This window comes from Pan troglodytes, chromosome X, assembly GCF_028858775.2.
Source record: "Pan troglodytes isolate AG18354 chromosome X, NHGRI_mPanTro3-v2.0_pri, whole genome shotgun sequence".
Classification (NCBI taxonomy): domain Eukaryota; kingdom Metazoa; phylum Chordata; class Mammalia; order Primates; family Hominidae; genus Pan; species Pan troglodytes.
Window position 1 is genome coordinate 65,809,953 of NC_072421.2, and position 23,551 is coordinate 65,833,503.

Consider the following 23,551-nt stretch of genomic DNA (forward strand, 5'->3'; position numbering starts at 1 on the left):
TTGTTCAAAGCAGTTTGGATGCCTTGTTATACTTTAATTAAAATACTGGCCAATTTCAAGCTGGCTACCTAGATCATGCCCCTTCTAGTTCCCTGTGATTTCCATTCATGTTGCTTTGCCATGACTGTGAACTTTCCTCCTGAATTACCCCTTCTTATGTAAACTGAATATGTGAAACTAGGGCCAGAAAAAGGCCAGTGGAGTTGCCCATGTTTTCATTACAATGTAGGCTGTGGTATAATTAACATCACAAAATAACAGAATATCAAAGCTGAAAAGATCCTTTGAGAGTACCTGGTTTAAAGGCAGAGAATTTGAGGCCTAGAGAGGGAGAGGGAGAGGGAGAGGGAGAGGGATTTGCTCAACATTAAGGGGAGGCAATGATAGCGCTGATTCTGGACCATGAGGGCTCCTGAAAGGAGCTCTTCCCATGGCCTCATGTTGTCTTTCCACTGCTTCTACTGCTCAGAGATTTGAAAGCCAAGTACTTTTCAGTCTTCTTATTCCCCAGGCTGGTTTCTCTATTCTTTGAGGTGGAGAAACTTTGTCATCAAAGCACAAGTATAAAGGAATGCAAAAAAGCAGGCAACTATGACTTAATCTTTGTACCCACTCCCAACATACCAGATCATCCTTATCCACCACTTTTGGTCTTTGTCTCACCAAAAGGACTCCTTCCTCAAGCTGCTTTGCTGTCTCAAATACCTCATATCAGTGCTTCTCATACTTTAATGTGCATAGGAGTCTCTTGGGGATCTTGTGAAAGTACAGATTCTGATTCCAGATGCTGGAGTGGGTTCCGAGAATCTGCATTTCCAGCAGGCTCCCAGCTAATGCTTATGCCAAGGCTGATGACGAACCACATTTTGAGCAGCAAGACTTAAAGATGTTTATCATTCCTATTTCTAAGAATCTTCTCCATTTACCCTAGGGATTTCTTTTCTTTACTACTGGGGGCTGTGAATTGTATTAGAAATGGAAATGGGAAGGCCTCTGTAGTTTCCAGTTAATCTAGCTGTGTAATCTTGGACAAATTATTTCTCAGCTCCCTAAGCCTCAAGTTTCCTTATCTGTAAAATGGGCCTGTCACCTGTCACAAAATGATGTTGTGAAGCCTGAGGGAACTGCGAGGCCATTGTTCAAAGTAGACTGTAAATGGAGACTCCTAGGTGCAAAAGAACTCTTTACTTAGGTTTCCTTAGATTTGTAGAAGTCAACACAAGCAGTAGGTAGTGAGTGGTTCCATGTACCATCATGCCTCAATGATATGCTCAAAGATTGTTCCCATGACAAAACTGCAGATGGAGGCCACTTATATTAGACAGTCTACATACTTTATTGAAAGTCACATGAATGAGCCCCAGGATCTCGTTTGTTTTATTATTTTGATATAGCATATGTCTTTCACACAGGCAATCTTTCTAGCCCTCTACTAATGTCCTTGGCATCAAGTGCTTCATTTCCCCCAGGAAAATGAAGGCTTTTCTTTGTCGAAAACTTATCTTTAAGGTATCTTGATTATCTCTGAAATTTTTTATTATTTCTGATGTTTTTTTCTGGGCTTGTAATGTGTCAAGGCCACTTATCTGCAGCTACCTTAGAAGTAGTATAATTGATCTACGTTCTCTCAAAAGCAATTTTTTCCTAGTCACAGAACTATTTCTTCTTTTACTACTTTATTTGTTCTAGTTATTACAGAATCAAAGAACTTCTTGAAAAGAGAATACTTTCCCATGATAACCAATTACTTTAGAAATACTCTGCATGACACTATAATTGAAATTAGATGCTAAGTTTTGTCCCTCAGTGGCTGAACACCCCCAACCTTTTAAAAAACAAAAACTTCAAAAATAAAAATTCAGTATTTCTTTTTGTAAGCCATCTCTTGATTTTGCTATCACCACAGAAAAATCTGTAGAGATTTGACCCCAATACATCAAGTACTGCAGAGGCACCAAGACCTTTTCTGCTTCTAAAACTGCGTTTGTGGATGTCACCAGTCTCTTAGGCTGAAACTGAAACTGCCCATGCTACAACCTTGGTGAAGTATGGAGACACCTGTGAGGACCTTTTTACTTTTTGAAAAATGGCAAGCCAAGGACTTAACAATTACCAACTAAAACATAAATCCTTCACTTCACAAAATAAAATTAGATGATCATCTTAAAAACATTACCAAATGTGTAAGCTGAATATGAAGAGAAAGCCTAACTCAGGAATATCTTCCAGCCCAGTTTGCATTTCCATATAAACTGAACCTGCACCCCCTCCCTCCTTCAAATGTTTGCCTTTCAATATTTTGTTAGGCAGGCAAGAGTCAAGAGTCATGCCAACTCTAGTAATGTGGCCTCTGTTCAAACACCTACCGCAGTGTGGCAAAGGGAAAACAGCATGGGCTAAGAGTGGCCTGGATTCAAATCACAGTCCTTTTATTTACTTTCTATGTGCCCTTGAGTTGGTTACTTTAGCCCCCTGGGCCATAATTTCTTTCTCTGTAAAATGAGAATACTTGCATGTATATGAAACACTGAGCAGTTAATAAATACGTGCTTAATAAATGTTAGGTTCTTTGTTATCCCTGCCAGTTCATCACTTTCAGTTCATCCATTGCCAGATTCTCTAACTTGCTGGCCAAGGTATGTTGATAATTTCCTATAGCTGCCACTCTTCTATTATCACCCTCTTCCCATAGCCTCTGCAAAATGACTGCCCATCCATTAAGCCTAGGGCAAGCCAGTCTCATTCCATGATAGCATGCCTCGCCACAGAAGCTTTTTGCACTTTAAGTCAGAGTGCCAAAGGCAGGCGTTGAGATTCATTCTTTGGCATTCTTAAGGTATAGACCAGAGCAAAGGCAGAGCTACTCAGCCACTGCTCCCTGGCCTCCAGGCAGACTGCTGGTCCCCAGCTCTCCAAGATAGGCCCTTGATCTGTGTCCCAGGCAACACACAGCAATCTCATGACATTTCTGGGACATATTTTCTACTGGGATCACAGCAGCTTTCTAGGGCTCTCAATAATCTTCCAATGTTTGCATCGGTGATTGTGGTATTTTCCCCCAAGAAAACCAGAGTCAAACCATGTCTCTTTAAAGGGACTGTGGCCCTATTAGCCATGCTTTCGTGGCCAAAATCTGCACACCTGTCTGCTTTATTCAGGATAGAGCAGGGAGGCCACAGCCCTGAAACAAGGGCTCAAAAATCACTTCCTAGGTGAGGTCAGTAAGGCCTCACAGAGACTACTGTTGGGGGTAAGCAGCAGGTGAAATGATGGTCACTTGACTCTTTTACTCCTGGTTTCTTAGCAACCTGGCCTTTGAGACTGGGTACAGTGGAGTGAGTTCAATGGGGCCACCTGGATATGCCTTGATTTAGAATGGCATCAAGTTTCCACTCAATTACTTTCAAAAAGGCTCTCAGTGTACTTGGCCTTACATGTTCCTAACTCACCAATAAACCATGTTTGGAATTCAGTCTTGAAAATGACTACTGCCTTTCAGTAGCACTGTTCCAAATGCATCTCTGAGTGGGTTTGCACATGAGTGTGCATGTACTCACTCTCTATCTCTTTATCTAGGTTTATCTGTCAGTACTATAATCAGTGCACTAACAGGGCCTTGGTAGAAGAGTGCAAGTAGGAAAGCTCTTTCCCTCACACTGGGCAACATTCTAATTATACAGACTCTACAGACAAGCTACGGCCCAGGCATCTGCATAGAAACAAGTACTGATGCTCTTTCCAGCAACTTCCCTTCAACAAACAGGAATTAGAAATGTCCATTCCTCAGATTTCTGCCCCATTACACCAATTTTTAGGTCCTTTCCAATAATAGAGATAGCAAATGAAAGGGACCTGGCAAGGGTTTATGTCCTAACATTTTTCACTTGGTGGCAAATATTCAAGAAAAAGGATAAAAGCCAACCCCCAGAAATGATGGCCACTAAAGCCACAAACCACAAGGTCCCTTGCTAGATAAGTGTGATATAATGGGGAAAAAAAACTTGCATAGGAGCCCGGGACCTGAGATCTTGTACTGGTGTGATCACTACCTTGCTCTGCCTCAGTTCCCCCGACTGGAAACTGGGCAGTTGTTAGACTAAATGATTTTGAAAAGCCCTTCCAATCAAGGGCTTATATGGATTGTAAAAAGTATTTTACTCAAGTGCTGTGGTTCTTGACTTTTTTGGGTCACGAGCCCATTTGAAATTTAGCAGAACATTATGGACTATCTCCCCAGAAAGGGCATATTGTCATGGAATTGTGCATACCATCTCAGGGGCATCATGGAGTTTCTGAGTCCATGGACACTGGGTTAAGAACTGCTTTTTTCAGGAGATAAAAGAGTTTATGTGCAGAAGGCAAACATGAAGCAGCAGTGACAGCTGCCTGGCCTCAATCCACCTTAACAATTTTTCTAGCATTTTGACCCCAAAATAGAACTCCTACAGGACCAAACACAGTCTCCTTTTTTTAAAAAGAAATGTGCTCAGCTTTTGTTTGTTTCTTGATTGCTTGACAGGAAGCTGTCAAAAAAAAGGAGAAAGAATAATCCAAATAGACCTAGGCTTTTACATGCAAAACATGCTTTGCAGATTTGTCCTAAGTGGCTGCATGTAACAGCAGGAAGGCCACCTTCCTAAGTCCACATGGAGGTGCTGTGGGGGCATCACTCATCCCACTCATAGCCTCGCAGGAGCAGACGGGCTCTTGGCAACATACTGCAGCACCAGAGCGCTGACATGGCACCAGTGTCCATATCCTCAGTAGGAGACATGTTGAGATTCTCCAATGTTCAGCAAACATTTCTATTCCCTTCCAACCAAGGTAAGCAATGGCCCCAACTCAAGTGGCCTTCAGTTCAAGGTAAGACCCCTGAGATCAGTCTTTAGCCCCAAATCTCTCAGAGTTCAATGGCCCTCTGAGGAAGCAGGAAGTTCAGGGAAGAGTTGAAAACTGAGCTCCCCTCTTCGACTCAGGTAAGTGGATATCTTGGTTTTGGCAGAGTCTGGCTTGAGGGAGTCCAGCTCTTCACAGTGTTATAGGAACTCAAAACAGACCTTCTGAGGGGATGAAGACGGAATACAAAGGAGATATAAACACCTGTCTAGGACATATGCTCCTTATTTTATGGCCTCCCAGAGAGAGTCTGAAAGTGCAAGGCTAGGAAGGAGCTGCTCTTCAACACAAAATGACTCCGCACACAAAGGTTTGAAGAAGAAAGACTCTTTCAGAACCTGGAAAGGGTCCTCTGAGGCCAAGGCTTTTAAAACCTGGAAGAGAAAGAAGAGAGTAGGGAATTAGCGAGGACTGGTCAAGTACTTAACAGCCACTGATCAGTGGGGCTTCTCTTGGTAGGTAGCTAAGCCTATAATTGGTAGCTCATCTTCTGAGCAACAGCGAATTGCTGGGCAAAGGCTCTTACAAGTCAGATCTCATGAAACAGGCCTAAGATGGTGCTATGACCAGGGCTGGACACTTTGTGCCTTTGACCTCAACTCGAACTCCCCAAAATCTACATGGAGAAATAGAAGCCTGATACTAGAACCTCTGAGATTTCTTCCCACATCATGCCCACTGCCTTTATGGTCATACAATAACTATAAACTTCCTTTTAACAGGGACTTCACCTCCATAGGGGCTGATAAGGAGAAGCTTATCTACCCACGGACCTCTGAGGACTGGCAGTGACAGGGAAAAAAAGAAGGTTAGGGAGCACATGAAAAGCCAAGCTCCAGATACTTGGATCTCATTTATGTGTGTTATCAGGTCACATCATGCCAGCAATCTGATAGTCAAACAATCAGAACTCCTACGATAGAGAAAGGAATTTCCCTGACCTCTGAGTCTCCTGTGACCTTTGCAAGTCACTTATCCACTCTGAACTTCAGTTCCTTTATTTGTTGAGTTAGAACACATATTATCCTCCCTTCTCCTGGCATGTGATATGCATCAAATGAAATAATGAATGTGAAAGTGCTTTGCACTGGACAAACATAAAGGACTAAGAATGAAGGTTCAGGTGGGTAAGACTGAAATAATGATTTGGTCTGCAGGAATGAATCCATCTACAGACACTAAGGTAGCCTCTTGGCATCTGTTATAATATCAAAAAGCATGTTCCTGGTTTCCTTAAAGGCCCGAGAGGTGTCAGAGTTAGAAGGTTCCAACCTTCTCATTTTAGAAACTGGGAAACTGAGGCTCAGAGAAGTAAATGTACTTTCCCAAAATGTCACAGCCTAGGATTCTTAATAAATTTGATTCAAAGGCAATCTGTAAAAGCGTGCCATAGTTTGGCTAGGAGAAAAAGAAATGAAAGAGGAAGGTTACTTAAAATCACACAAAACCTTGGAATTGAAAGTCACTAAATTTAAGGGTCATGCAGTGATAGAGTAATGAACTGAGGCGTAGAAGTGAGTTCCCACCCTTCTGATCTACATGTTATTCCAGTCCTCAAAATATCAGATCCCGTAATGAAGGCTTATGTGGAACAAGATTTTGTAATCAGGGATGGGGACTGCATACCTGTAGCCTCAACTTTCATCTCCAGGAAGTCTGCCTTGAGAACTGTGGATAAAGAAAGACGTTTCACTAAGATTCTAGAAATCAGGACTGGAAAGGTAAATTGGGGGAATGGGGGACACTTCTAGGCCAGTGCTAAAAGAGGCCATTTGAAAAATGGAGAAGTGATTCAGCCCAGATGTTTCAAAACATTTAGCTCCATGCTTATAGTTGGGGCTCCTTCTCTGGCAGGCTTAAAGAGATATGAAGACATCTTTCAGGTGCCAGAACAATTCTCTGAGTACCAGACTATGTGAAGCTTGGAGAACCCAGGGAAGCTGGCTGCAGACCACGAACTACATTCTGTGATGATCTCTAACAGGGATAAGGATGAGGACACAGACAAGCACCATGTGAAAGATGAATCCTCCTTTGCCTAGAAGACCAAACCAACCTTGTCCAGCCTCTTGATGTGCTTGGATTAGTTCTAAATTACCCATGTCTGGGGACAGCTGAGGGAGGAGAAAATCTTGGCAAATGAAACCCACTCTAGTGTGGCCAGAGCATTACGTACAACAGCTGGTCCCCAGGGCTATGTCCTCAACCTTCTGTTTTTCTCTTCTCTCCAGTCTGTTTACACTTACTCCCTGGAGGATCTTATTCCCATCCATGGCTTCAATTGCCACCAAATACTAGGGACCTCCCCACAACAGGCTACTATTCACATTGTAGCATATGTGACTAGCCCCACTCCCCAGACTTATATAGTGGCTATACTCATATTTCTACCCCCAAATCTATGTATACATACATCCAGCTCCAACTGCTAGCCTAAGTTGCAGTTACCCACTGAACATCTATCTCTACCTAAGTCTCAAAGTGTCTTTAAAAAATTTGTATAAATTTAACAACTGTGTCTTCAAAATCACTGTGTCCAAAATTGAGCTCAGCATCTTTCCCATAAAACCTGCTTCTCCATGATTAATTATTGTACCATCTACTTAAGTGCCCAAGTTAGACTTTTCTCTTTCTCGGTTCATCAATGTTCCATGTTTGAAAATGTAGCAAGGTCTTATTGAGTCTTTCTCAAATCTGTCCCTTCTGTTCCATTCCCACTGGGAATGCCATAGGCCAGGGCTTCCCCAACTCTTGCCAGGACAATTAGTCTCCTTAACTGGTCTCCAGTCTTTACTCTCCCATCTATCTTTCCCACTACCAAAGTGATCTTTTTACAACTTGGTCAGCTCAGAATGTGACTGTCATTCTTGAAATTCTTCCCCCCTTTCTATGACTCATCCGCATATGGACTGCAGTATAAAGACCAAGCACCTTAGTATGTTATACAATACCTTCACGATCTGGCTCCAATCCATCTTTCTGGTCTCACCCCCAGCTAAGTTTCCCTCTTTTCACTCCCACATTCTAGCCAAAGTGGAACACTAATAACTTCTGAAACCATAAGCTGTCGGGCCTCTTTGAAATGTCCTCACCTCCTTTATGTTCTTGATGAGCCACTACTCATTTTCTTCTTAGTTATTTATGTTTAAATTGTGTAAGGGAAATGAATAAGGGGGTGATGTCATTCAAACACTAGGCCGTAGTCAGGTATACAAATGGGGACCAAAAAGGGGCAAGACAAAGTTTAAAAAGATCATCATTTTCATTAGAGATGAGAGAAGAACTTAGCAACAATGACCATAGACGGGACTGACTATGTGACTGGTCTGAGGATCTTGATCAGAGGCCAACCTGTGGAAGCACTGATGCAAGTGGTGGTTACAAGGTGGAGGCCTAGATGGAAGGGATGATTTCCCTATGTGGATGCTGAGTGGGAGGAGCCTGTGGGTACTCAGGATGGTAGTTCATGACATACTGGAGAGCAAGTGTACCTACTTTGGTCTTACCTACATTCCTGCCAAAATGGAATCTAGGAATAAAGAACAGGATTAAATCTAGGTTCTAGAAGCCCAGACATAGGGTGGGTAGAGTGATATTCTAGCCTGAAGTGCCTGCTTTGGCCATAGCCCTTGTAGGTTGTGCTTGATCTAAGGCTTCCTCGAGCACTGGCTGACAAAGCCCAGCCCATTGGTAGTGGCTACCAATCTTTTCACACTCTCAACACCAGTTTGGCTATAGCTTCCCTCTTGTAAGTCTACCTGCCTTAAAAGTTCTATTGGACTTTCTTCATGCTTCTTACATATTTCCTTCTCAATGCCTTGGTTTCCTGTCCAAGCTTGCAGATCAATAACTGCCCCCACAGCATTTTTTCTGTCTAGTTCTATTCTTTTCTCAAGCCCCAACTCTAAAAAGCTTTCCTGTAGACATATCCAGTTCACTCCAGTTTACGTCGTTCTATTTCCTTGTTATTTATTTCTCAAGTGGCTTATTCTAGGAAGGCATAGGCCACCTTACTAAGAATATTTGAGACTCTCTTCGTCTCCCTTCTTCTTTTCTTTTTCTTTTCTCAAGAGAGATATTTGATTAAGCTTACTTAAAAAACTTCTGAGGTGAAAACTTTTATCTTCATGCTATCAGTAAGAGAAATCTGGGGCCTTGATCTGACTTTCATCTGCTATGGTAGAATGAATGGTAAATTATTGTCTAAGGAGAATTTGGCCCAGCCTGAGGTTCCAGGTGGCTCACTGACAAGCAGAGCTAGAATGAACTGCTGTGCAGAATCATGTCCTAGTGTGTCAGTTCCCATAGTTTTGACTAGAGGATGGAAAATCTACCCCAACTCCACTGCTGGGAAAGGTATATTGTTCTGCTTTTAACTGACCACCTAGAAGAGTTCTGCTCCTGTCACCTGTTAGGAGGAACAATTTCAAACTCTCTGATAACCAAGAAGGAACAAACTCACAAAAGAGTCCCTGAAGGCTAACCAAATATCTCTCCAGATGTTCTAGTCCAAAGGGTCCTAAATTCCAGGCCTTGGACAGTCTGTACCAGCACTTGAGAAGTTTGAATAACAAACTAATGGAAAAGAAGAAAGGGAGGGAAGGAAAAAACAAAATAAAACAAAAAAATCATATTCCCAGGCCCCACTACTAGAGATTCTGTTTTAGTGGGTCTAGAATGAAATCCAGGAATATGTGACTTTTTTCTCCATGTTTCCAGGTGACTTAGATGTGCAGCCAGTTTGAGAACCGTTGCCTAAGTCCAATGTTTACCTTTGAAATGGGGGCCCTAAGGCTGTTTATCTTAGAGTGTAATATTCTACATATCCCTGTCAGCTGCCCTTTGAGTATATAATGGAATCTAAATAAGTAAAATAACAAAAAAGTAAACTAAAAAAAAAAACTAACAAAAAATATTGGGTGTAAAGTCTTTGAGATACTGCTTGGTGTGTGTTCACATGCACACGCACACACAAGTGTGCACATACATATGTGCTTGTGAGAGAGAAAAGGGAAAGATGAGCAGAGAGAGAGATGAAGAAATGAAGAGGCAAAGAGACAACAGATACAGAGAGACACAGGAAGAGAAAAACAGAGACATATAGAGTGACATGAACAGAGAAACAGACAGATAAAGACAACTATGGGGACACAGGCAAAGAAACACAGACAGACAGAAAGAGATTGAGAATGACAGAGACACTGGCTGGGTGCAGTGGCTCACGCCTGTAATCCCAGCACTTTGGGAGGCTGAGGTGGATGGATCACCTGAGGTCAGGAGTTCGAGACCAGCCTGGCCAACATGGCAAAACCCTGTCTCTACTGAAAATACAAAAATTAGCTGGGCATGATGGCGTGCACCTGTAGTCCCAGCTACTAGGGAGGCTGAGGTGGGAGGATCACTTGAACCTGGGAGTTGGAGGTTGCAGTGAGCCAAGATCGTGCCACTGCACTCCTGCCTGGGCAACAGAGTGAGACACCATCTCAAAAAAAAAAAAAAAAAAAAAAAGGACAGAGACACCAAGTGAGAAAAAGAATATGAGAGAAACAAATAGACACACAGGTGAACAGGTGACAGACAGATAGGGATGGAGAGACAGAATTGGGGAAGAGAAAGTGACAGACAGAGACAGAGCTGTAGAGAAACAAAAAGAGAAAGAATGTTAGAGTGAGCACAATTGTATGCTAAGGATGCAGTTATTAAAAGGCGATTTGGTTTTTCTTTTGTCACCTCCATATCTTACCTTCCTGTTTTCCGGGAAGCTGTTTCAAAAAACCTGGTCCTGGAAGCCACCCTGCAAACAGAAGCCAACCAAGTCCCATAAGTTGCTTTGGTATACACGTGAGAACCAATGGCCAACAGAAAGGACAGGAGACTCTGAACCAGATGGGACACCAATGCCAGCCCCTGCCTTTGCTGGCAAAGGCCCTACACATACAAATGTGAAATGGCCCAGAGCCCATAGGCACCCCTAAGGCCATAGCTGACACTCTTTATTCCCATTGCTTCAGAGTGGTCTGAGTATGTTGCTGAGTCAGGCTCTTCTTGGGGGAAATAAATGAAACCAGTCTTGATTTCAAAGTATAATTGTTGGCTTTTTGTAAATATACTGAGCTAATTAGTCAAAGCTGTGGAGGCTTTGTTCTTCTTTTTCTCCAATTTTACAATTATGGAAAACAAGAAACACAAGAAAAAGGAAGACCAGGAGGCAGTATACTGAGAATGGTCCCAGTCGATAAAGAGAGGAGAGGCAAGCGCGTTGTGGCCAAGCAAAGCTGGTCCCTGAGCACTGCTGTGGTCCCACCCTAGCTGCTCCTTCCTTGGTCCCTTGGCTTGCGGCCCAGCCTCAGGAAGGTCTGTTGCACATCAGCTCAGCTCCCACCCTGTAAGAGACTCTCTGGAGAACCAAAGTCATTTTGAAAAAAATTTTAAATCATACCCTTTGCTTAAAATAAAAGCCTCAAGCGTAAGTACAGTGCATGAATCTGTTCATTAAATTACTTTTAAAACCAGTAGACATAACAAGAAATTTTTTTAAAAAATGTCCTGAGCCAAGGAAGCTAAAATCAGAAGGTAATAATATCACCATACAGAGATAAAGGAAGCTAAGAAAAATGGGTCTCCTAGCAGGTACTAAGAATCAAAGGTTTCAGCTTCAGAGAAATCCCTCAGCTTTGAGCATTGAGTGGAATACTCCCAACAGGGCTGGCCTATGATATTTCCCTAGACTATAAAGCGAAGGATGCCCCAGGGTTGTGCACTGTGTACCCTTAATATGGTGATCCTGAAAGCATTCCTAGTGGCCTAGTACACGCCTTCAGTCAACTCTGAGGTACAACCCTACTTACACAGATGATGTGATTTCCCCCGCATTGCCAGCCACAATATCTGGCTTTGGTTCTGGCTTTTGGGGAGTAGCTGCCCGGCAGGGAGGATCTGGGGGCCTCACTGGGGGGCGGATGATGGTTGGCTTTTCTCCTGGAGGCCGCACTTTGCTGAAACTGTCAGCATCCCCTGGAAGAGAAAATGATACCAGGAACTTGGATGGTTAGCCAAACAGAACACTACTCATGAGCAGGCACCCAATATGAGAGTTACCTGGGCCAACTTCCTTGGCCTCCATTTCTTCTTGGTGACTAACAACTCTGGCTATTTTTTTTTTTTTTTTGTAATTTTTCTGGCAACTGTCCCTTCAGAAAGTCTATATTTGAACCCCAGCTCTGGAGTTTCAGATATCTTGGGTGTGTCATATCCATTCCCTAAGTCTCAGTTTCCCCAGCTATATAATAAAGATCCACAATATATTATCTTACAGAGATAGTGGGAGGATTAAATCAGGTACTAATATGTTTAGTGCAGGGCCAGGTACATAGTAGGTGCTTACTAAATGTCTGATGATGATGAATTTGAATTGCTTAAATTCATCATCACTGAAATCCAGGTCCTTTTCACTTAGGCCTTGACTATTATAGTTGTTTTCTAACTCACTTTCCTGCCTCTGTGTCTTTAGTTTCCTTGTCAGTACAAAATAAATATAAACACTTTTTAAATAAGATGGTTCTAGTAGGACTATAGTGAAACAGGTAAACTCACACATTGCTGGTGGCAATGTGAACTGGGCTTATTTTATCTAGAGGGCATCAAGGATTCCGGAACAATGTGGATGAAATACAAAATCATACATATGAGACGGTTCATACTCGTTGATCCAGTAATTCTGCTTTTGGGAACAGGCCCAAATGGACTAATCCAAGAGGCAAAAAAACAAAAAACAAAACAAAAAAAAAACACTTAAGAAAAAGCAATTGGCACAAAAACATGCATCTTATCAGAAAAAAAAATCAGACTTAACCATAAAGGCTAAACAAACAATTCAATTCATACAAGCATTTAACCAATACATATTATGTGTGAACTGCCAAAACTTTAGACCAGGTCAAAACAAAAACAGGCATACAAAATAATATCAAGTGAAAAAAAAGTCCACAGAAAGTGCTCATGGCCTGATGAAGACCATACTGAAATAGACATGTACATAACTATGCAAGGGTGTCAGTGGATCTTTATATTCATCCATTTTTTTTCTACAAAAATATTTACAGTAAATGTAAAAACATACTAAATTGAATCTACATATACAACTACAAAATTTAATTTAAGTATTTTTACACTGTTTTTCTGCTCTTTAAAGACTTTCCCAACAGCTCTAAAATGTAAAAGATAAAAGTTTAAACTCCTTCACAGAAAATCAAGGCCCTCCTTGAGCTGGTCCCATATTACTGTCCCAAGCAGTAACCCTGGATTTTAACTATCAGTTCTACTCTAATCAAATTGGTCTGCCTACTGCCCCATTAAGGCAAACCCTTGACTCTTACTTCTAAGTGAGACAGAGTCTGGAGTTTTGTAGACCTGGCTTTCAGATCTTGTTCTGCTGCTTCCAAGTTGTAGGACCCTAGACAGGTACTTCACCTCTACGACTGTAAATTTCCTCATCTGCGAAATGAGTATAAAAACCCCTCCTCTTCATGCAGCCAACAGACACATTAAAAAATGTTCATCATCACTGGTCATCAGAGAAATGCAAATCAAAACCACAATGAAATACCATCTCACACCAGTTAGAATGGTGATCATTAAAAAGTCAGGAAACAACAGGTGCTAGAGAGGACGTGGAGAAATAGGAACACTTTTACACTGTTGGTGGGAGTGTAAACTAGTTCAACCACTGTGGAAGACAGTGTGGAGATTCCTCAAGGATCTAGAACTAGAAATACTATTTGACCCAGCCATCCCATTACTGGGTATATACCCAAAGGATTATAAATCATGCTACTATAAAGATACATGCACACATATGTTTACTGTGGCACTATTCACAACAGCAAAGAGTTGGAACCAACCCAAATGTCCATCAATGATAGACTGGATTAAGAAAATGTGGCACATATGCACCATGGAATACTATGCAGCCATAAAAAAGGATGAGTTCTTGTCCTCTGTAGGGACATGGATGAAGCTGGAAACCATCATTCTGAGCAAACTATCGCAAGGACAGAAAACCAAACACCGCACGTTCTCACTCATAGGTGGGAATTGTACAATGAGAACACTTGGACACAGGAAGGGGAACATCACACACCAGGACCTGTCATGGGGTGGGAGGAGCGGGGAGGGATAGCATTAGCAGACATACCTAATGTAAATGATGAGTTAATGGGTGCAGCACACCAATATGGCACATGTATACATATGTAACAAACCTGCACGTTGTACACATGTACTTCAGAACTTAAAGTATAATTTTAAAAAAAAAAGAAAGAAAAACCCTCCTCACAAGGTGATTTTAAGGACTCAATTAGATGACCTATAGACAATGCCTAGTATACAGCAGAGGTAAGTAAGTGTCAGACTCTGTCCTGCTTCTTGCCCTATATGTGTCCCTATTCTTATGTCTCCTGTGTATTATAATCATTCCTCAAGACCCAGCTAAAATCTCAACCCTCTGAACACCCTAGTAGGTATATGTAATTCACATCCATGTAAATGTTCGTGAAGTTCTTATATATTAATAGGTATGTTTTTTAAAAAATTCATCCATCTAGCCATTCTGGTGAGCAAGATATATATGTAAAGAAATAATGATAATACAGTGTGATTGGTGTTCTAATTAAGGAAGAAACAAAACACTATTCATGTGCACACATATGAATTGTCTCTCCATTTAGTCTGCATCTTACGTTCTGGACATGTCATTCCCCTTAACACCAGACTGGGTATACAGAATTGCAGCAGAAAAAATTAACCAAAATGATAATAATAATCCAATTTTTCTAATATACTTTATACTATTCAAAGCACTCTCCCAGACGATAACTGCTTAATGTTTACAATAAGCTTGAGAGAGATGAATAAATAGGTCTTATTATCCCCATTTTACAGAGAAGGAAACTGAGGTTCAGAAAAGTAAACTGATTCATCCACAACCATAGGTTAAATGGTAGAGTGAGGACTGAAACCCATACCTCCTGTTTCCACACCCACTGCCTTTCCAGTTGTCTGCTGTTTTGTTATCATTGGTAACATAAAAATTATAAATTATAATAATAATAGTAATGGTAATACAATAGTACTGGCAAAATTTTTTTAGCTAACCTTTATTGAACAGTTGTTCTGTTCCAGGTACTGTGATACTGTACTCAGTGCTTTATGCACATTTTCTCATTCAACACTGGCCACAATCTTGCAAGACAGAAAGTATTATCTCCGTTCTACAGCTGAGGAAACAGAGACTCAGAGATGAAAAGTAACTTCATAGTTGATCAGTCCATCTGATTTCTGAAACCTATGTAGTCCCAACTACCACTGTTCTTCAACCCTAGTGAAACATTAGAAATATGTAAGGAGCTTTAAAATTGTAAAGTACCTGGACCCCACCCTCATACGTCCTAGTTTTATTGATTAGGATGGATCCTGAGCATGGGTATTTTTAAAAGCTCCCCAAGTGATGCTATGTGCAGCCAAGATTGAGGACCATTAGGCCATATGATGTTGCTTCCTCACTGCACCCCACAGAGTAGCAGAGCTGAGAGTGCTGTCCCATTTCCACTGGTTACTGCTGGGAGGCGGAGTTGTGGGGGGGAAGGCAGTAATTGTAAAGAAATGATATGCTGGACTGTTAGAGCTGGAAAACATGTCTACCTGAAACCATGCCTTGATGAGTGAACCAGATGACATCCCTAAAATATGAACCCTATTCATTCCCAAGTTATAGCCACATCCTAATGAACATGAACCTAGGGCCTTGGAAAACAAACATCATTAACCTCATTTCCTCTTGGGCCCTTTATTGCTACCTCCAAATGATTATTCATTACAAGTAAAGCTTTGAGGTAGCAGCAAAGGATTTTCTTGGCTGAAGACACCGATGTTGTTCTCTCTTGCCTCTAATGTGTCTCAGTCACAGTTAAGCCACAGTATCAAACTGGTGAGGCAGAAAGGGGAGAGTCATGTAACTGGTAGTCAAGAAACCTGGATTCTATGATTAATACTAAAACTAACTTTCTGTGTGACCTTCAGCGGATCATTTCCTTACCAGTATAACATGGGGATTGGACTGCTTTTCCAGATGAATGAGCCAATGATCTAAGTCTATAAGCCTCTATCTCTCCCAGCTGACTTTTTATTTTTTAAAAATATACTTCAAGTTCTAGGGTACGTGTGCACAATGTGCAGGCTCGTTACATAGGCTCGTTACATGTGCCATGCTGGCCTGCTGGACTGACTTAAATGTTAGACTCAGCTGACTTTTATAGGCTGTTTTTGAAGTACTCTACATGTACTTAACCTGCTTTAAAATAATTAATCCCTCTGTCTCTCTCTTTTTCTCTCTCTGAAACCTAAATTGAACGGTATTCAATATGGGGGTTTTGTGAGGGCTTTTGTGCCCAACCCTACACTCTAACACACACACACACACAAAGACACACAAATGACCCCTGCCCTCTAGGAGCTCAAAACTGAGTTGGGGATATAAGTCATATTCATGGGAAACAAGTGTGAATACTATAAACCAGCATCCACATTAGAGGGTCAATCTTGGGTGCCAAAATATGTGAATCAAGGGAGAGCTAACTGGGGTAGGATTGTCAGAAGGCTTCATGGACAGAATGAGACTTGAGTTAGACCTTGAGGTTAGTTCGCCTCTTCCTAGGTGTTTGGCATGGTAGGGACAGGTTGTGGGTTGAAAATATAACTCTGAACTCTTTTATGCCATCTACATTTTAGGCTTGAGGCTTCTCAAAGGGCCTCGAATACAGAAGAGTAGACACCCCATCTTCCATGTCTGCCATTTCCTAAGAGGTTGTTACCTAGTAATACTACCACTTCTTAAGCCTCTATTATTTTACCAGATTCTTTGTATACCTAATCTAATTTAATCCATGCAAAATCCTTGCCTTCAATGGTGGTATTGTCCCCACTTACAGTTGAGAAAACTGGCTCAAAGAAGTAAAGCTGAACTAACTAAGATCAAGTAGCTAGTAATAGTCTCCTATGAAAGCAAAACAACTGCTATCATTTACTGAGTACTCTTGATGTGCTAGGCATGTAGAGGACTCACTTTGTTGTTATAGCAATCCTATGGGCACAAATACTATCCTCATTATACAAATGAGAAAACTAAGGTTCAGAGAGGTTGTAACCTGCCCAAAGTCCCACAGCTAGGAAGAGGCAGAGCCAGGATTCAAACTCACATCTGGAAGATTCAGGAGCCTGAGCTTTTAACCACTAAGTCACTTGAGCCTATAGGCTTTCCACCAAGCTGTACTTCTTTTTAATTTCTTTTCAACCTTGGTCCGAAACCTGGCTTTTACTACAAACTTGATCTCCTTCTCAAGCCCCACCTGTTCCCTCTCTCTCTAATCTCTGTCAAATGACCATAACCAAAGAATCTTAACATTTGCAGAGTTCTTGGGACCTGATGGTCATCAGTATTCAACCTCAGCAACTTTTTTCCACCTTTCCTTATATTCCTCTATACCCAACCTGAAGGCACAGAGTAGGAGGAGGCTGATTCCTCTTGTAGATTCCCCCAGTCTCCTAGAATTACCTCTTTTTTTCTATGACACTCCTCCATGCTCACCTTAAAGCCTTCCTGCTTCCTTAGCCATTATTTATCCTTATAAAACAATTTGGCGTTAGGCTCCAAGAAAAGTAGAGAATAAAAACCAAACAGTAGATTATTAAAGCATAAGTCCAAACAAGAAAATGTGGATAATGGCCAGCAACACCCATTACTGCAAGAGCAAGTCTGTTCCTAATACTTTTAGAGTAGATGCAAATGCCACTCATAGCATTAGTCACCTCAGTGGAGAATTAATGGCTCTGTGACTGAGCAAGGTCTTACAAGCCCAAAAGCATGCCACCAGATGCAATCTTTCCTTTCCAGCCAAGACAGAGGAAAGGAGCTAAGAAGGGCCCCTCAACCTGTATGTCATAAAGTCCCAGTCCATGGTGTGCTCTTCACTTTCATCTCAATACCTCAGGTAGAATGAAGGTCTCCTTGCTCCATGCTCCTACTAGAATTTCTTCTCACCCCTACTAGAACATTAATCACATTGGCTGGGACTGACTGCTTGCATGCCAGTGTCACCACGAACCTTTGGAAGGCAGAGACAATGGCTTTTCATTTTTGTCTCTCCCTTTGCATATGATTATACCTGATTAAATAAACAAATACATGTAAAGTAGATGGGATATAGCCCTCCTCCCTCTTCATTACCCAAAGGAAAGTCCTAAATCCCTTTGCGGTAGCTACATGCCTGCCCTTTGCAAAGCCAGGACACGTAAGAGGCAGTAAACTCAAATGAAGGCAGAAAAAAATAGGCTTGTATAATTTTGTACCCCCCCCAAAAGTAAGTGGTCCTTAGAAAAACAGAAAGGAGAAGATGGCCAACGCTGCTGAAGAAATATGGTATAAAGAAAAAGAGTCCCAATCTTGAACCCAAGAAGCTGAGGTCAAGCCCCATCTCTGCACCTTACAACCTAGGTAACTCTGAGCAAGTTGTTTTGTGTCTGTGAGCCTCTGTTTCTCCATCTATAAAAAGGGGAGGGTAAATCATACCTCACAAGGCCTATCACAATGATTAGACGCAACAGAAGAGTGAAAGTATCAAGCTCATGTCTGGAACAGAAAAGGATCCTTGATAAAATTCCATCAGCAAACACTATTGATTCTTATTTTAAAGTTGACTGTCATGGAAAAAAGCAATTTAACATGCACCATGCTTTTGTTATTTTTAATTGCTGAGAAAAAATGTGAAGAATGTTAAGGCCACTCAAATGTTAAGTCAATGCAAGGGGTGAAGATGGGGCCAGGACTGTGGCACAGTTGGCTCACTAATGCAATGGAGCCTGTGTACTGATCCTCAGGATGGCAGGCAAAGTCCTAAACAACAGAGCTGAAATGGGGTGACAACTGCAAGGTACAGACTGGGCTGGCTGAGGTAACAGTTCCCTCCCTCTAATACTGCCATTCAGGCTACTGGCCAGTACCAGGAGCAAACAACTATCAGTTATAGCACAGGGTCAGAGCTGTGTGTGGCTTTTGCTTAACCGATAACTCTTCAGATGCCAGGGAATCTACTAGGAGAAGCAGCCAGAATCAGGAGGGGAGCAAGGAGGAAGTAAGAAGTGAATAGATAGTGTAGGTTAGGTTCAAAGAGGCAACTATACCAGAGGTTTGGGGGGTTCTCCACCAAGGCCAAAACCACCTCAGTTCTGCTTTCTGTAGCCAAAGCTGGAAGCATGGGATTTTGAAAAAAAGCTGCATCATGCCAGCCTGTTGCTAACTGATTGAAAGCAGAAAATGAAGCCAGGCAAAGCTGAGGCCCAGTTTTAGATAGTTAGGCTGATACTGAACAAGTCAGATCAGTACTTACCTTAGCTGAGACCATTAGATCAGAGTAGCTGCCGCCAGCAGCCCAGGGTAGGACTGGAGGAAGGGGAAGAGGGGAATGCCACTGGGATTGAACTTTGCAGGAGGGAGGGAAGGAGGGCTGAGTTACTGTGTGCGCTGAGCTGATAGAATCTGGCCAATCTCAAGGCTTGGCAACAGACAAGACAAATTTTACTGTGACGAGTATAAGTTGAGTTACCCAACCTTCTACCCAGATTGATAGGAAGGTCACGACATGACTTAAAAACAGAAGCAGAGGTCTACATTAAAGTTTTCCTTTTCTTGACTATGTCTCAGAAGAGCCAAGTCATAGTGAGAAGAGGGACAGGGGAGGGAAATCAATATCATATTTTGAATGCTGATTATATGCCAGATATTTTGTCATTCCTTTTAATCCTAGCAATAATAATTCTAACAGGTGAACTGTTTTCCCATTTTACAGATCTGGAAACCAAGGTACAAACAGCTTAAATAAATTAACTGTGATCGCATGAGTGATCACATCAGCATCAGTGGATCAAACCAGAGCATTCAGAGTCAACTACTTGTGGAAATTGTACTGGACTTGTAGAAATTGTACTGGACCCCCTCCCATCCGCACACTGAATAGCTTTTACTAAATTGTGCTCTGAGACAATGCCATTGGTTCATACTGAGGTTGTTATATGAAATAATCCATGGAAGAAATTTTTCCCTGGCCTCAAAACCAGAAAAGTTATGGTTTACCTGAACAATTGGCTTGTTTTTACCTTAGGAACTTAGTTATATAACCATGGTTTCTCTCTTTTTGTTTTCTCTAGAAAGTTTGGAACCAAACCTGTGACACTGCTCCACCAAGTGTTTAAGGATTCATGGCAAATATTTTGTATACTAACTCCATTCCCGCCATTTCCTTGCTATCCTACCTTCCCCCAACCTCCTGATTCCCATTCTGGGCCTCATGTTTTCTTATCAGTACTCTAGAATCTAAGGTAAAGGCCAGAAAACTTTTTCTGTAAAGTGTCAGACAGTTAATATTTTAGGCTGTGCAGGCCATAAAGTCTTTGTTGCTACTACTCAATTCTGCTGTTGTGGCATGAAAGCAGCCATAGACAACATGTAAATGAAAGGGTGTATTTATGTTTATGGACAAAGTTTGAATTTCACAACATTTTCATGTCAAAAAATATTATTTCCTTTTTAATTCCAAACATTAAAAAATGTAAAAAAGAATTCTTAGCTTACAGGCTATATAAAAAGAGGCAGTGCAGTGGGCCCAATCGGGTCCACAGGCCATAGTCTGCCAAGCCCTCTCATCTAAACCTCAAGAGGACAGGGACTTCATAAGTCTTATTCATTTCTATGTCTTCGGCATGTAGAATGGGGCCAGGTACATGGTCAGTACTCAATAAATATTTGTCAAATAAATTATTCTTAACCATTTTTTAAGGTTTTACATTTTGCTATATTGTGAAATTCCTTAAAGCTACAAAGTAAAAGAGCTAGGATTTAGATCCAAGCCTTTCTGATACTCAAATCCTTATTTTGTCCATTATATCTTACTATCTTCATAGAATTGTGTCCCCTAAAACTCCCCTCTGGATTAGCCCCAGTCTCTCAACATAAGTCTCAACATGCAATAGTTAATTAAATTTGCTGAAGTCAGCCACACCTTGAATTTGCAATAATTTCAAAAATCCAGAGTTTGGCAGAAGTTGTGCCCCTTTGTCCCTATTTCTCCCAAACTGGAAAGGGAGAATGAGAAAACAAGGGTTCACAGATTCACAGCTTCTTATAGGAAGGTAAAGTGATAGTTCTGCCTCAGTGGAAAGAACGCAGGCTTTGGTGCCTGTGAGACATGGTAAGATTTAGATCCCAGCTCTGCCAGTTACTAGCTGTGAATCTTTGGCAAGTCACTTATCTACAGCAGCCTCCATTTCCAAATTAAAAAAACAAAAAACAAAAAAAAAAACAGGAATAATACATTCTTGGCCAGGTGTGGTGGCTCACGCCTGTAATCCCAGCACTTTGGGAGGCCAAGGCGGGTGGATCACCTGAGGTCGAGAGTTTGAGACCAGCCTGGCTAACATGGCAAAACCCTGTCTCTACTAAAAATACAAAAATTAGCCAGGCATGGTGGCAAGTGTCTGTAGTCCCAGCTACTCAGGAGGCTGAGGCAGGGAAATCACTTGAACCTAGGAGGCGGAGGCTGCAGTGAGCCGAGATCACGTCACTGCACTCCAGCCTGGGTGACAGAGTGAGACTCTGTCTCAAAAAAAAAAAAAAAGAAAATATTAAGAATAATACATTCTTTACAGTGGGATTGTGAGGATAAGAAATAGTATATCAGCAATTAGTACAGTGCCAGGCACATAGCACTTGGGATATAGAGGTCAACAAAACCGGTAGAAAAATCCCGGCCCTCATGGAGCTTACATTCTAGTGATTATTTTGACTGATTATTGTGATCTTGCCCACTGTTCCAATATTAGTGGTAGTAAACTGGAACATATTTCCACTTAAATATATCTCCAAACTCAGAAGGATCTCAAGGTGAAAAGTAGTTAGGGTCAGCTCTGGCTCCCATGGGATTCCCAAGCACTTACCCTCCTTGTGGTGGGCCAGGGGCCGGGGAGCTGGTCTCTTTATGTGGAAAGAGGGGGTCTTGGTGGGCCCAGAGCCTGGCATGGGTCCATTGGTGGCCTTTGGGGTGATCTTGGTCCCTCCATCCTGCAGCCTAGACACCAACTTCCCCACGTCCACCTCTGGGCAGGGCTCCAACTTGCCATCCGAAATAGGCCTGCTTGGGGACTTCCTCCCAGGATCAGTTTCCCCACTCCTCTGAATAGGTAGTTTGGGGTGTTGTGGTGGCTTGGGGGGTTCTATGCTGCTGGTGATAGTACCATTCGGTGTTTGATGTTGGATTTCATCTAGGAAAAGTTGGTGCCAAGAGGGAAGATTAATGATAACTTTTAAAACCTTTTCATTTTGATACATGCATACATACTTAATTTTGAAAATTTGTATACATTTTCAAAGCAGTTATGTCACTGTGGCACAAACCAACTATATCCCACAAAATCATTCTCTACCCTTCCCAGTTCATGTAAAGCCACAGATCCAATCCAAATAGGGAATTCAAGATCCGCGTATGATTTTCACCACCACAATTCAATAAGCCACAGTAAACCAAGAGGTTTTATTAAAGGAATATGTCACTCAAAAAAGACTTAAAGTCCCCAGTCAATGGCATATTCTATTCTTTGCAAACGAAGACATCATCAGTTAATTCTTAACCACTTCTCTGAAAAGTATTTTGTTAAGGTCTCTCAAATTTTAAGTTAATCAACATAACATACTTTAACTTCGTTCTCCAACCCGGAAGGAAACCTCCAACTGTTCTTTCCCCAGCTTTTGTGGTCTACAATTTCCTCTGACATTAGTACATGTCTTTCAGTGGTTCTGAGACTTACTTAAAGCTTTTGAAACCCTAATGAGACCTAGGGACCATCTCTCTAGAAAAATTAACCCACACAAATATAGCAAAAATTTTGAAAACTAATTTTTTAGTGATTCACAGAGCCTTCTGAAGCTGTCAATAAACCCCAGATTGAGAATGCCTGCTGTAAAGAAATTGTCACCTTCCATAGTCATAAAAAACTTCGAGTGCAGTGGTTAAGAACAGAGGTTCCAATGAGAACACTTGGACACACGAAGGGGAACATCACACACCGGGGCCTGTTGTGAGGTGGGCGGAGGGTGGAGGGAAAGCATTAGGAGATATACCTAATGTAAATGATGAGTTAATGGGTGCAGCACACCAACATGGCACATGTATACATATGTAACAAACCTGCACGTTGTGCACATGTACCCTAGAACTTAAAGTATAATAATAATAAAAAAAGAAAGAACAGAGGTTCCGGCCAGCAAATTGAAACCTGAGATATATATCAACCAATTGCAATACATGGATCTTATTTAGATCTTGATTTTTTTTTAACAAAATGAGATAATAGGAGAATGTGGATACTGACTGGATAGCTGATCTTAAGGAATCACTGTTTTGTTTTATTTTCTTTTAAGTATGATGATGATATTGCGGTTTTGCTTTTAAAAGAGTTCCTTTCTTTTAGAGATATACACTGAAACATTTACAAATGAAATGACATGATGAGTAGGTTGGGGGAACGGGTAGGGGTATAGATGAAATAAGACTTG

At 41.6% G+C, this 23,551-nt stretch overlaps 1 protein-coding gene across 6 annotated transcripts in view; it reads right to left on the bottom strand.

Annotated features, from left to right (window-relative positions):
• Nucleotides 1–1,312: 1,312 nt before the first annotated feature.
• The window catches only part of OPHN1 (oligophrenin 1), a 387,278-nt gene continuing 365,039 nt past the window's right edge, over nucleotides 1,313–23,551 (bottom strand). For 3 of the 6 annotated variants that reach the window (XM_054676181.2, XM_009439209.5, XM_009439210.5), the window contains 5 exons: nucleotides 21,937–22,260; nucleotides 11,745–11,910; nucleotides 10,640–10,690; nucleotides 6,523–6,564; nucleotides 1,313–5,270 (listed from right to left, as the gene is read on the bottom strand). In XM_054676181.2, coding sequence (XP_054532156.1) covers nucleotides 6,531–6,564; nucleotides 10,640–10,690; nucleotides 11,745–11,910; nucleotides 21,937–22,260 — 575 coding nt within the window. In that variant the 3' untranslated portion in view covers nucleotides 1,313–5,270; nucleotides 6,523–6,530. 6 annotated transcript variants of the gene reach the window in all.